At 42.9% G+C, this 13,798-nt stretch overlaps 1 protein-coding gene across 4 annotated transcripts in view; it reads left to right on the top strand.

The window, feature by feature from the left end:
• The window catches only part of FARP1 (FERM, ARH/RhoGEF and pleckstrin domain protein 1), a 271,468-nt gene that overhangs the window by 170,129 nt on the left and 87,541 nt on the right, over positions 1 to 13,798 (top strand). For all 4 annotated transcript variants that reach the window (XM_070408693.1, XM_070408692.1, XM_070408691.1 and 1 more), the window contains exon 3: positions 4,130 to 4,234. In XM_070408693.1, the coding sequence (XP_070264794.1) occupies positions 4,130 to 4,234 (105 nt within the window). The remainder of the gene's footprint in view (positions 1 to 4,129; positions 4,235 to 13,798) is intronic.

The following is a 13,798-nucleotide window of genomic DNA, read 5'->3' as shown; positions in this document are numbered from 1 at the left end:
CGAGCTCTTTGTGCTGAGAAATATTAGTGCACATGTGTGGATAGTCACACACTCTTCCCATGTGATGGCTCCTCTGCACAGCCACTCCGCTTGAGCCGGATCCAGCCCCTCAATCTTGTTTTAAGATCTAATGTGAAGTAAATAGATTCTGTTGTGAGTGACCCTCCTCAGTTGATTATAATGGGAACCCTATTCCTCAGTTCCTTTCCCCTGCCCTTTCCTCTTGAATTTTTTTTTATTGTGGCAAAATAGACATAACATAAAATTTATCATTTCAGCCATTTTTAAGTATATAATTCAGTGGCATTAAGTACATTCAGAATGTTGTGCCGTCACCACCACTATCCATTTTATGTTCTGTGATATGATTCTGAACAGAATTACTTTTAGTGTGAGGCTCAGAAATTCATTGGAGACGAGTGTAGAGAATGACTGGGGGAGAAAATCCACAGGAAGAGGAAGTAGAGGGGTAGTTTTTTCATAAAGAATGAGGATGCAACTCTTCGTCCCTCCTCCAAGATGTTTTCTCGGTAGAATTTAGCCCCTGTGCATGGATACGCCCAGGCAGTTCTTCCCCAGCTCCTAGAAGAAAGGGAACTGGGTCCTTGAGCTTGGGAATCGTGATGTCTAGGAGCATTTTCGACAATTGTGCCCGGCACACATTTGGGGTGTTAATGCTGAGGGCCACTTTTTGTCATGGAGTGGTTGCATTTAAACCATAAATACTTTCTAGTGATGCTCCCTGAATATCACCAGCTTTCTTAGGGAAATTCAGGCATCTGTTTTATGATGATTGTTAGGAGCTATAATATCATTCAAACTCTAAATTCATTTCTCCCTATATAAAAATGTTGGCATCATAGAGAAGTCATTTCATACAAAGGATTTGTACAACATAATAAACTTTAAGGAAATTGTTAAGAATTGAGACCAGATTTGTATCATCAACTAGATTCCAGGCATCTATTTCCAGCCCCTTATTTTTACCAATATATGCTGGATGCATTCACAAAACACTCCGCTGACTCAGTTCAGGTGGAAAGTCCCCCTTGCCTGAGGCACTTAGTTGAACAGCATGTCTTTAAAGACATCCATGGTATATTGATTCTTTTGTTTATTTGGACTTCCAGCATGGAATTGTAAAGTCTCATGATGAAGCTCTTAAATTCACTTATTTCCAGGGATTCTTTGGAAATGTGAGTGCTTGCCAGCTGGTCAGATAATTGATAGTTTGTTTTTTAACAAATAGGAAATGTCAAGAATTGTGAGGAAGAAGGATTATGAAACTGGCTTGTGGTCTTCTCTTTAACAAACTTGTTATGATATAGGAATGCTTCCACAACTTCTTAGGCCCAGGCCTTTGTTTATAATGTTCTTATTAATGCTTGCAGATTTTACCAGACAGAGAGGAGGGTCTAGAACAGTGATGGCGAACCTTTTGAGCTCAGCATGTCAGCATTTTGAAAAACCCTAACTTAACTCTGGTGCCGTGTCACATATAGAAATTTTTTTGATGTTTGCAACCATAGTAAAACAAAAGATTTGTATTTTTGATATTTATTTTATATATTTAAATGCCATTTAACAAAGAAAAATCAACCAAAAAAATGAGTTCGCGTGTCACCTCTGACACGCGTGTCATAGGTTCGCCATCACTGGTCTAGAACGAAGAGCTGTGTGTCAGTTACTCGTGTAGCTCTTTGGGGGCAGGAGTGAGAACTTGAACCCAGGACCTGCTTTAGCTTGGCTGAGGAATTCCCAAGTGCTCTCAGCATGACTGGTTAGGGCACAGTGTGTCCCAAAGAGAGGAAAAATAAGATTGGTGACCTGTAATCCATGTGGCTCTTCAATCCACTGGATAAATGCAGGTGTCTGTGGGCAGCAGGGGGTGGGGTATGATTGATAGAAGAGAATGGGTTACATTCAATGACCTGTTACTCCTGCCTTCGATCGGTACAAGTAAAATGATTTTATCAGTAACCCTTGGACCAGGCATTCAGAGTCTAAAGCCTCGCGAGTTTGGAATTATCCATGGAGAATATTACACGCCATTAGATGGCTGTGAATATCTTCTGGATTTCAATGATGAGGGATTATGGGAGCATAAATTGGTAGCAGTTTAAAAAGAGGGCCCAGCCTGTGGGACTCAGTGGGTCGACCTATGAATCAGGAGGTCATGGTTTGATTCCTGGTCACGGCCTATGTCTGGGTTGCTGGTTTGATCCCAAGTGTGGGGTGTACAGGAGGCAGCCCATCAACAATTCTCTCTCATCATTGATGTTTCTATCTCTGTCTCCCTCTCCCTTCCTCTCTGAAATCAAGAAAAGTTTTTTTTTTTTAAAGAAGGTGCTTTATTGCTGGACACTGAAGCACCTTTGGTGGCTCCTCAGGTCACGCTGGGGCAGGCTAATGGACTTGCTGGTCTCCTGGGTTACTAATTGGTTCCTCAGAGAGGAGGTGAAACTAGAAAAGCAGTAACTGGAGAGGAGCATGTCTTTGAAACATTTTTCTTTCAGTGTTTGATCTGTGTGGTAGAGTTGGGTCTATTTTATTAGTGGGTCACTAGGAGTCCACTGGAGAGTGAAGGGAAACCAATATGATTCTAAGCTGTTAGGATAGAAAATGGGTTCTTATATATCATTCTAGAGGCCCTGTGCACAAATTTGTGCATGGGTGGGGTCCAGCCAGCCCACCCCTGATCGGGGCTGATAAGGCTGGGCCAGCAGGGAGAGGGGACGCAGATGGTTGGCTGGCTACCCCCGCCTCCTGGTTGAACTCCTGGTCGAACTCCCGGTCGAGGGGACAATTTGAATATTAGCTTTTTATTATGTAGGATTCTCTTTGCTTATAGATTCAGTGTATAGAAAATACACACGCAGCATTGATTTTAACAGGCATTGTTAGAGTGTCAGATGCCTTGTTAGGCAATGGCAATAGAAAGGTGAATAAATAACTCAGAACCTAATCAGAGAGACAGACTCATAGCTCTTTAATTTATATAATATTGTGGAATGAGTAACTTTTCTTGATTTGTTTATTCATTCATTTTAACAAAATTGATTGGTCATTAAGCGTTGTAGATACAGGATTAATAAAATATGGCCTTTCCCTTCAATAGATGGGTAGTCTAGATGTAGACTAGATGAGAGTCTGCACAGAGTATTATAATAACCAAGAGAAAAAAGCCCTAAGTTTTACCGTATTCCTGGGGAGAGAGGCACAGGGCAGGGTTTCAGGGGGATCCTGAGTTGAAAACTGATGTCCACACAAAACCTGCACACAATTATAGGAGCTTTATTCATAATTATAAAAACTTGAGCAACCACGGTGTTCTTCAATAGGTGAATGCATAAACAAACTTTGGTCCATTCAATGGAATATTCAGTGATCAAAAGAAATGAGGCGATCAAGGCAGGAAAAGATATAAAGGAAGCTTAAATGCACATTGCTAAGTGAAAGATGACAATCTGAAAAGTCTCCATACAGTACTTTGTGATTCCAACTATATGGCAATCTAAAAAAGGCAAAACTACAAACACAGTAAAAAGATTAATGGTTGCCAGGGGTTAAGGAGGAGGGAGATAAAGGTTGAATGGATAGAACACAGTGGATTTTTGGGATGATGGATACATGATAATACACATTTGTCAAACTGCATAGAACTATGCAACACAAAGAGTGAACTTTAATGTAAACAGTGGGTTTCAGGGGATAGTAATGTGTCAATGTTGGCCCAATAATTATAGCAAATATATCACACTAATGCAGTGACTGTCAGCCTTTTAATCTCATAAACATAAACTAATTACTAAAATTCTTCGGCAGACCAAAAAAAATTGTATTTTTTGCCAATCTGACAAAAATATGTATAATTTTGATTCATTCACACCAGGCAGCTGTTGTTGTCATTTTTTAATTTGACAATCTAAGGGAAAAGAGGTCAGTGCCCCTGACCAACTATCAGGTATTAACATGTTTTAAAAATGCTTGCAGCACTCCAGTTGAAAATCGCTGCACTGATACAAGATGTGAATAACGGGACTGTGTGTGTGGCAGGGAGCGGTGCCTGGGAACTCTCTGTGCTCCTGCCTGTCTCGGAGGGAATAACGCCTCTTGTTTCTCTTCCCAGCAAAGAGCCCCGGGGAAAGTGTTGCTGGATGCAGTTTGCAACCACCTCAACCTCGTGGAGGGCGACTATTTTGGCCTCGAGTTTCCTGACCACAAGAAGATCACGGTAAGGGGTGTCATGTTGATGTTGCTATTTTGTTATCTGTTTGACTTGGGAGAAGGGAGTAATCAGGATCTTTTCTTGACCGTACAGAAATATACAGAGGAAAAACACCCAGAAAGCGTCTTTAATCTTTTTCTGAAAGTAATGTGTGCACAGCATTAGCACATTCAAAGAGAATACACATGAAGGCTCTCTCCTTCTCACTCTTTCCCTCATCTCTCCCTCTGGGACCATTACCAGTTTCTTATGTATTCTTCTGATCAAAGTACACACACACACACACACACACACACACACACACACACTTACACTTGTATGCTTTTCATACTTTTCCCCATTAATATATCACAGAGATTTTGCCTTTTTAGGACATAGAATTCATTTCCTCCTTTTTAAAATAGTTTTATGTCATTCCGGTGAATGCATATGTCATAATTTACCAGCTCTGTTGTAAATGATGGGACACAGGTTGTCCCCAATCTTTTCTGTTACAAAGGATGCTGCAGTGAAGATTCTAGTGCATTTTCATGTTTGCTCTCATGGCCAAGTATTTCTGTAGTTCAGATCCAAAGGCATGGAATTGCCTAATCCGTGGGTCTGACTATATCAGCGTTTGCTAAATACAGGGTGAGGCAAAAGTAGGTTTACATTTGTGAGTATGCAAAACACAGTTCATTCTTTTTAAAAAATTTTTATTGTTGAAAATAATACACGTCTCCCTTTTTCCCCCATTGACTCCCTGTAGCGCACTCCCATCCCCCTCCACAAGCCCTCCACATTTTTTTCTTATATTATTATTTATTGATTATTATATTTTCCATGTGAACAACTATAAACCTACTTGTGCCCCACCCTGTATGTCCTATTGTTCTTTTACAACATAGCTTACTGTTATATATTTCTCTTCTGGCTGATGGCACCTTTTAGGCTATATCTGAATCTGTCTTTTATTAGACACCCTTTTAGACTATAAGTTTATTGATTGCATTTCTGTTCATTCTTTCATTGATTACCTGCTGAGTCCCTAGAATTTTTGTTGGAGATCCAATATTAGTGAGATGCAGGGACTGAATAACCCAGGCGGGGCATCAGGTTTATCCAGTGACCAGTACAGGGCAGGTGACAGGTGCTGCCCTGGAGCCAGGGGGTATTGGACAGTGGGGATAACAAACAACATTTGTGTTTAAGAAATTGCCCAGATATTGCAAAACTGGGTGGTCCATTCAGCAACTTGCAAATCAGATGGAGTGTAGAAGTGAGGGGGAGAGGGCTCTGGTGAAGGAAGAGAGAGAGAGAGAGGCGCTTGAAAGGTAAGGACTTTTTGAATGGATCGAAGATGGCGGCATAGGTAAACACCGGAGATTGCCGCCGTAAACAACCACTTCAAAAATACAACTAAAAGTCGGAACGGACATCAACCAGAACCACAGGAAGGCTGGCTGAGGAGAGACTCTTCAACTAGAAGCAAAAACAACAGCATTCCGACGCTCAGAGGAGGCGTAGTGTGGAAAATTTAAAGGTACGGCGGTGCGGTGGTGAGGTGGTGCGCGCGCAAAGCGGGCTGGCGGCTGAGGGCGCGGTTGTCGTTTTCAATCAGGAGTGAGTCTCAGACTCTGGGCTACAGATCCGGGCGAGTCTCTAGGGACCCAGACTCAAACGGGAGAAGCGGGACTATCTGGCTACGGCCCCTCCGAGGTTTGCAGCGGTTGCTGGGACAGAGAGGCAGAACCCCTGGGGACGGACTGAGAGCGGCCATAGCAGCTCCCTCCCCCCGCCCTGTTGATCCCGCCCGCCCAAGCCCTGCGCACAGCCATTTGCCGATCGCCTCAGGCAAAGGCTGGATTAGCGCCTCCCCAGAAGACAGACGTTTTCCGCACAGCTGATTCCTACAGCCAGTCGGCCTGGTGGTCAAATCCCTCTAGTGTTAACTACAACAATTAAGGCTTGGCTAGAACAAGACTGCGCACAGAGATCACAAGGGGGTGCACCAAGAAAGCATAAAAGATGCGGAGACAAAAAAACATGACAGAAATGGAGGATATGGAGCTAAGAATCGCAATTTTGAGGGCTTGCCATAAATTTGTGCAGAGCCTCACGAAAACTAATGAGACCCTCGATGCTACGATAAAGAAATTAGAAAGTAAGCATACACAGACTGAAATAAAGAATATTATACCCAATAGCAGACCAGAGGAGCTCAAGAATCAAACCAAAGATTCGACAAAAAACACCCAATTGGAAAAGCAAAATGAAAAAAGAATCCGAAAGTGTGAAGATAGTGTAAGGAGCCTCTGGGACAGCTTTAAGCGGTCTAATATCAGAATTATTGGAGTGCCAGAAGATGAGAGACAGCAAGATATTGAAAACCTATTTCAAGAAATAATGGCAGAAAACTTCCCCCACCTGGAGAAAGAAATGGATTTACAGGTTCAAGAAGCGCAGAGAACCCCAAACAAAAGGAATCCAAAGAGGACCACACCAAGACACATCATCATTAAAATGCCAAGAGCAAAAGACAAAGAGAAAATCTTAAAAGCAGCAAGAGAAAGAGGCTCAATTACCTACAAGGGAATACCCATACGACTGTCAGCTGATTTCTCAACAGAAACTTTGCAGGCCAGAAGGGAATGGCAAGAAATATTCAAAGTGCTGAATACCAAGAACCTACAACCAAGATTACTTTATCCAGCAAAGCTATCATTCAGAATTGAAGGTCAGATAAAGAGCTTCACAGATAAGGAAAAGCTAAAGGAGTTCACCACCGCCAAACCAGTATTATATGAAATGCTGAAAGGTATCCTTTAAGAAGAGGAAGAAGAAGAAAAAGGTAAAGATACAAATTATGAACAACAAATATGCATCTATCAACAAATGAATCTAAGAATCAAGTGAATAAATAACCTGATGTACAGAATGAACTGGTGATTATAATAGAATCAGGGACATAGAAAGGGAATGGACTAACTATTCTTGGGGGGAAAAGGGGTGTGGGAGATGCGGGAAGTGACTGGACAAAAATCATGCACCTATGGATGAACACAGTGGGTGGGGAGTGAGGGTGGAGGGTGGGGTGGGAGCTGGAAGGAGGGGAGTTATGGGGGGAAAAAAGAGGAACAAATGTAATAATCTGAACAATAAAGATTTAAAAAAAAAAAAAAAAAAGAAAGGTAAGGACTTTTTGTACCATTGCTGTCCAAATGAAATATGAGCCACATACATAATTTCACATTTTCTAGTAGTTATGTTTAAAATGATTTAAAAAGTGAAATTAACTTAAAAGTTTATTTAGTTTAAAATATCCTAAACATCTAATCAATGCCAAAACTATAAATAAGATATTTTACATATTTTTGCATAAATCTTCTGTATTTGACACAGACCAGCCATATTCCAAGTGCTCAGTAGTCGCACGCAGCTGGCGTCCGTGGTGTTGGGTGGCACAGTTCTGTACCCAGCGAATGCGTTTGGGAAACTGTGAATGCGTTTTAAAGGGAACACGATGTGAGCCGATGTATGGCTTAGAAAGAGAACTGTGGCCACGTTGGAAAAGAACAAGAGTGGAGTCAGCAAAGCTGTCAGGAGCTCCCAGCATCTCAGGTGGGAGATGGTGCAGACAGAACCGAGGGAGAATCACAGAGAGGGCTGGAGCGGGGTGAGGGGGATGAATTCAAGAGCTTGGGGGGTGGGGTTAGGGATATGAATGAATGGAATGGCGTGTGAGGGGAAGAGGGCTCAGTGTACATGGGTTTTCCCACTTTGCCATTTGGGTGGACAGTGGCGCCAGTCACTGGAGAGGCAAAGCCTCGGAGAGACCATGTCTGTAAAGAGGTGAAGACACGAGTTCCACCAGGACATGAGGAGTCGGGCGTCCATGGAGATGTCCAGTGGGCAGTACCCGTAGGTGTATCTGCTGGAGCACAGGAAGGAGATCCCAGCTGAAAACCAAGAATCCTAAAGTTATTTTAAGTAGTAATTGAAGCTCTGAAACTAGATGAGAGAGTAGAACGTGAGTAGGAGGCAAGAGGGGAACACCAGCATTTAAGGGGTGGATAAACAAGGACGGACCCTCAAAGGCGTAGAGAGAGAGAGCAAGGGAAGACAGCATTGCAGGGAAGGAGGAGAGGAGGGAGGTGGTAAATGAGTGAATCTGTCATGTACCTAGAAATGGGCTCAAGTTCTGTTTTCTTAACGTATTCCTACCTCTAAATACTCTTTGCCCATTTTCTAGTGCTTACGTTAAATTGAAGCTTCCCTGACTCCCGGGCCTTTTTCTGATGTGGCAAATGACCACCGAGGGGCCGGATGTAATTCCAGGTTCATTTATTCATCTAAGAATGATTTTGTGCCTACACTGTGTCAGTCATCACTCTTCGTCCTGTAGAAGACACGTAATCTAAAGTGACAGCAAGAAGTAGCTATGGTCTCCATTCATTAGAAGTGCACAACTTTAGGAAGACAGACGAGGAAACAAATAATAACAATATGATGTTGCAAGTTCTATGGAACATTGTTTCATAAACTTATTTTATGTGAAAATAGTGATTCTCAAAGCCCTTGAAGACCTGATATTTCCTTATTTCTGACAACCCTGCCTGAATTACTGCAGGGTCCTTATGGCTTTTTCGCCTACAGTATATCTTGCCCCGTTCCAGTCCAGCTGGAGTTGCCTTTCTAAACTGTAAATTAGTGACGAGGGGACTGAGCCTTGGAGACTTGTTCCATATCTGGGCCAGCCAACTAGCTAATGGCAGAGCTGGGATTCTGGTCTTGTTCCTCTGACTCCGAGTTCAGTGCCTTTGCTGTATCTGTGGGTGCTTCTTTTTGCTAGAATTTACAAACATATTGATCTTCCTGGGCATCGCCGGGGCTGACTTCTTTCATTTTATCTGGGTTGATTTTTGTGCTCTCACTGCTTCTTTCTAGAGCTGTTTAGAAATACGTTCAATTGCCAAATTCAGAAAAGCCAATAATGATGACATAAAGAAATAGTGTTTGTCATATATAATACAAATAACAGCATCCACAGGAGTGGTTATCACATGCCAGACCGTCCCAGTCCCTGTGGTACCACAGTGAACATGGCTCACATTCTAAAGGAGGGACCAGCAAATGTTCTTGGTAAAGGACCAGCTAGTCAATACCCTATATAGGTTTTGCAGACCAGAGGGTCTCTGCCATAACTATTCATATCTGCCCTTGTAATACAGAAGCAGCCACAGACAGTAGACAGTGAGTGGATGTGACTTTGTTTCAATAAAACTTTATTGACAATACAGAAAGCCCTAATCTGCCAACATCTGCTCTGGAGAGTAATAAACTCTGTGCGAGGCATCGTATTAGGTTTGCTCAGAGTATTTTATTCGTTCCAGGTAGGCCCATTATAAACCCCTTTTCTTAAAGACGTTAAGTCATGTTCCTAAAAGGCGCACAGCTAGGAAATGCTAGAGCTGGGATTCTAGTCCGAGCCTATCTAACGACAGCTGTGCTCTCGGTCACCATTCCAGTCTTGCCATATATCTATATTTCGCTCCCTGTCCATAGCAAAGTTCCAACCCGTGAGCTAATGCCATAAAATATAAAACTGGGTTGTTTTGACAAATTGATCTGGATGGTGTAAGAGATTGCAGAGGGTACGCAAAGGGCTCCTGGGATCCTGGGCAAGCTCTGCTTCTTGACCTTGGTGCTGGTTCTGTGGGTGCAATCAGTTTGTACAAATTCAGTGAGCTCTACACTTTTCACAGGTACATTTTCTATATGTGTGTGTATAACCTGTATTCGTGTATATATAAAATAAAAGTTTACCCCGAAGTGCAATGAGATAAAAGCACACAGGAGCAGAAATAATGACCGAAAAGCACCCAGGGGCCAGCTTAGGGAACCTATTTTGGAAAAGCCAAGGCTTAAGTCTTAATTGGATGACCTGAGGAGGAGCCACTCACTGTGAGAGCAATAAACTAGCTGCATCCTTACCTCTGCTCTCAGTAAAGCAGCTTCACAATTTAAGATCTGTGTCATAGAGTTTTGGTCTCCTTCCCAGATTCTGTCGAAGTGCCGGCTTTCTAGCCGGGTGGTCTGGTAGCGGCAGATGAGAGCAACTCCGGTCAGCCTGCCAGCCCTCACATCGCCCCTCTGCCTCCCAGCACAGGGCGACTGGGGCAGGTGGCAGGCCTCACTGAGCCGCACTTTTCTCCTGGGTAGAATGGAGATTTGGTGCCCACCTTGTGGGGCTTTGGAAAGGATCAAACATGATCTCTATTGGCACATGCCTGGGGCCTATGAAAGTGTTCAGAAAGCGTTAGTTGTGGAAATATTATTGTTGTCATCATTTTTTTTATTGTGTTCAAAAACAGATAACATAACATTTACCATCTTAACTATTTTTGTTGTTGTTAATCCTTACCCGAAGTTATTTTTTCCATTGATTTTTAGAGAGAGTAGAAAGGGAGGAGGGAGGAAAAGAGAGAGGGAGAGAGAGAAATATCAACGTGAGAGAGACACATCAATTGGTTGCCTCCCACGTTCAACCTCGATAAGGGTCGGGATGGAACCCACACCCAGATACGAGCCCTTGACTGGGAATCGAACCCGTGACCCCTCAGTGTGCTGACTGACTCTGTAACCACTGAGCACCACTGGCCAGGGCCCATCTTAATTTTTTTTAAGTCTACAGTACAGGAGCATTAACTATATTCGCATTGTTGTACAACAGATCTCTGTAACTCATCTTGCAAACCTGAAACTCCATACCCATTAAATAGCAACTTCTTTTTCCTCCTCCTCCCACGCCCTGGCAGCCCCCATCCTATTTGCTGTATCTATGAATTTGGCTACTCTAGGAACCTCTTATCAGTGGAATCACATAGTATTTGTCCTTTTGTGACTGGCTTATTTCACTTAGCATAAGGTCCTCAGTGTTCATCATGTTGTAGCATATTAGCATATGACAGAATTTCCTAGCTTTTTGAGGCTGAATAATATTCCATTGGGCAGTTCCACCACATTTTACTTATCCGGTCACCTGTTGGTGGACACTCAGGTTGCTCCCACCCCTCTATTACTGTGAACAGTGCTGCGATGGACATGTGTGTGTCGTCATTGTGTGCTGTTATGTCTGTCAAGTTCTATTTGAGAGGCTACTCACATCACTGCCAAAATAAGAGGAAGCATGATTGGCCTCACAATGCCCAAATGGGGGTTGTCACCATGCTTTCTGCCCCTTTATCTGCGTGTGATGTGTGGGAAACCTCACCGTCTCTGACATACAAGGTTATGGACCTTTCTCCCTAGGTGGTCAATTCAGGCAACTTGCATTCCATCCCAGCCTTCTGCCCCTTTTCTCGTCATTTTTATCATGTAAATAGCCACATCGGAGCATTCTTTATCATAAGGCTTTAAAAAGCTAAAGGGACATGAGTGCTCTCCCCTGGTCTGAGATGTGTTTCTCAAGATTGGAAATACACTGGTGATAATTAGGAAGGAATCAATTATGCTCTACCCTGAACTAGACTTGTTCAGGCCTGTCAGTTGATGGAGCTGATTGCTGCACTTACATGCGAGTTTGGCCTGCTGTTCCCTTGAGCCCAGGCAGCCATCCCCAGGAGATTGCCCTGCAGGAGCAGAGAAGTCTTTTTAATCAGCTTTTAAAAAATTGCTTGGTCTTCCCGTGGTAGAAACACTATTGATCCTAGGAATCAAGACCCTGTACTTAATATGCCAGCTAATTGGTACCTGGCTGGTAAAAGCCCAGGAAGACATTAGATTGCCTGTCCTTGAGCTTCTGTGTGCTGTGGACTCTGCCATAAACCTAAATATAGCTCATTTCTCTTTCGTATTAGGCATCTGCAAAAAGAGCCAGGAAGTAAATATGTCAGGCTTTGCAGGCGATACTGTTGCTATAGCAACTATCCAGCTCTGCCACTGCAGCACAAAGCAGCCACAGACAATATCTAAACAAATGAGTGTGGTTGTATTCTGATAAAACTTTACTTATGGGCATGGATGTTTGAATTTTATAGAGTTTTTACAGGCTGTATCAAAGCACGTGGTAGGCTGGATTTGGCTCATGGGTATCAGTTTGCCAATCCCTGCTTTATATTTCTCCGAGGTAGGTATTTTATCACTCACATTTCAAAGCGAGCACACTCAGAGAGGTCACTTGCCCACTACTTAACAGTGAACTGGAAACCCAGGTTGATAACCAGGATGCACACGCATGCCCGCCTCAGTGTAAGCGCTCTCTGCCACACTTGGCTACCTTCCTCCAACTCAAGTGGCTGCACACACCTCATCTGCAGAGATGGGTGTATAATTAAAATCTATGTCATTAGCCTGTTGAGGATCGTGGGAAAAGCTCTGCATTGGGGCCTATAAATCTCCATTTAAACATTTGCTTTGTTGTTTAGCAGCTGGGTAGATTCTGAACTTCTGGGATTAATAAATGACAGTTGTACAAGGTTACCATAAGGATTAACACCGGTACTTCACAATCATGAGTTGAGCAGGATTTCTGATACATAGTAGGCACTCAGTTGTCTGTTGTGTTTTATGCTTGCCATTCAAACTTAGAAACCCATGAGGCTGGCCCACTATTCTTTTATTAAAGCTACATTGCTTAGTGACTTGATAAAACAATTCTAATTTCTAGTCAATAAATATTGGTAAAGCTCAGGGAAAAGGTTGGCATCCTTTTGTTGATTATATATTCTTCTCCATGCCAGAAGAAAAGTCCGCCATTGGTAGGTGTCTTACTTAGCTGGGCTGCCACAGCAACATACCATAGGCTGGGTGGCTTGAACAAAAGACATTTCTTTCTCAGTATCGGAGACTAGAAGTCTGAGATCAGGGTACCAGCCTGGTCAGATTCTGGTGATGAGTCCTGTCCTGACTTGCATATGGCCACCTTCTTACTTTGTCGTCACATGCAGAGGTGGGGGGAGATTTTCCTCTTATAAAGGCACAGTCCTATTGGATCAGGGACCCATCCTGATGCCCTTATTTAACCTTAATTACATTTTAAAGACCCTATCTCCAGATACAGTCACCTTGGGGTTAGGACTTAAGCATATGAATTCTGGAGGGGAGCAAAATTAGGAGGGGAGAGAGAGAAAAGAGAGAGAGAGACAGACAGACAGACAGACAGACAGACATTGATGTGAAAGAGAAACAGCGATAGGCTGGCTCCCCAACCAGGGATCAAACCCATAGCCCAGGTATGTGCCCTGACTGGGAATTGAACTGGCAACCTTTTGGTGCACAGGACAATGTACCAACTGAGTCACTCTGACTCGGGCTGGGCCTGTTTATTTTCTTTACTGGATGTCAGATATTATGAATTTTACTGAGTGCTTAATAGTTTTGTATTTCTATAAATTTTATTGAGTGTTCTGGGATGCACTTAAGTTATTTGGAAATAATTTAGTCCTCCCACATCTGGCTTTTAAGACTTGTTAGGTGGAACTGGTGTAGTGTACAGTATGGAATAAATTATTTCCTGCTGCTAGGAATGCCTCTTTAGCACTCTACCCAAAGCCCATGAATCATGAGGTCTTCCAATCTGCCTGGTGAGAA

This window comes from Myotis yumanensis, unplaced genomic scaffold (genome assembly GCF_028538775.1).
Source record: "Myotis yumanensis isolate MYYU_CA2020_CCGP unplaced genomic scaffold, mMyoYum1.0.hap1 SCAF_3, whole genome shotgun sequence".
Classification (NCBI taxonomy): Eukaryota; Metazoa; Chordata; class Mammalia; order Chiroptera; family Vespertilionidae; genus Myotis; species Myotis yumanensis.
The sequence above is the reverse complement of the archived record's forward strand: the minus strand, read 5'-3'. Positions and strand labels throughout refer to the sequence as shown.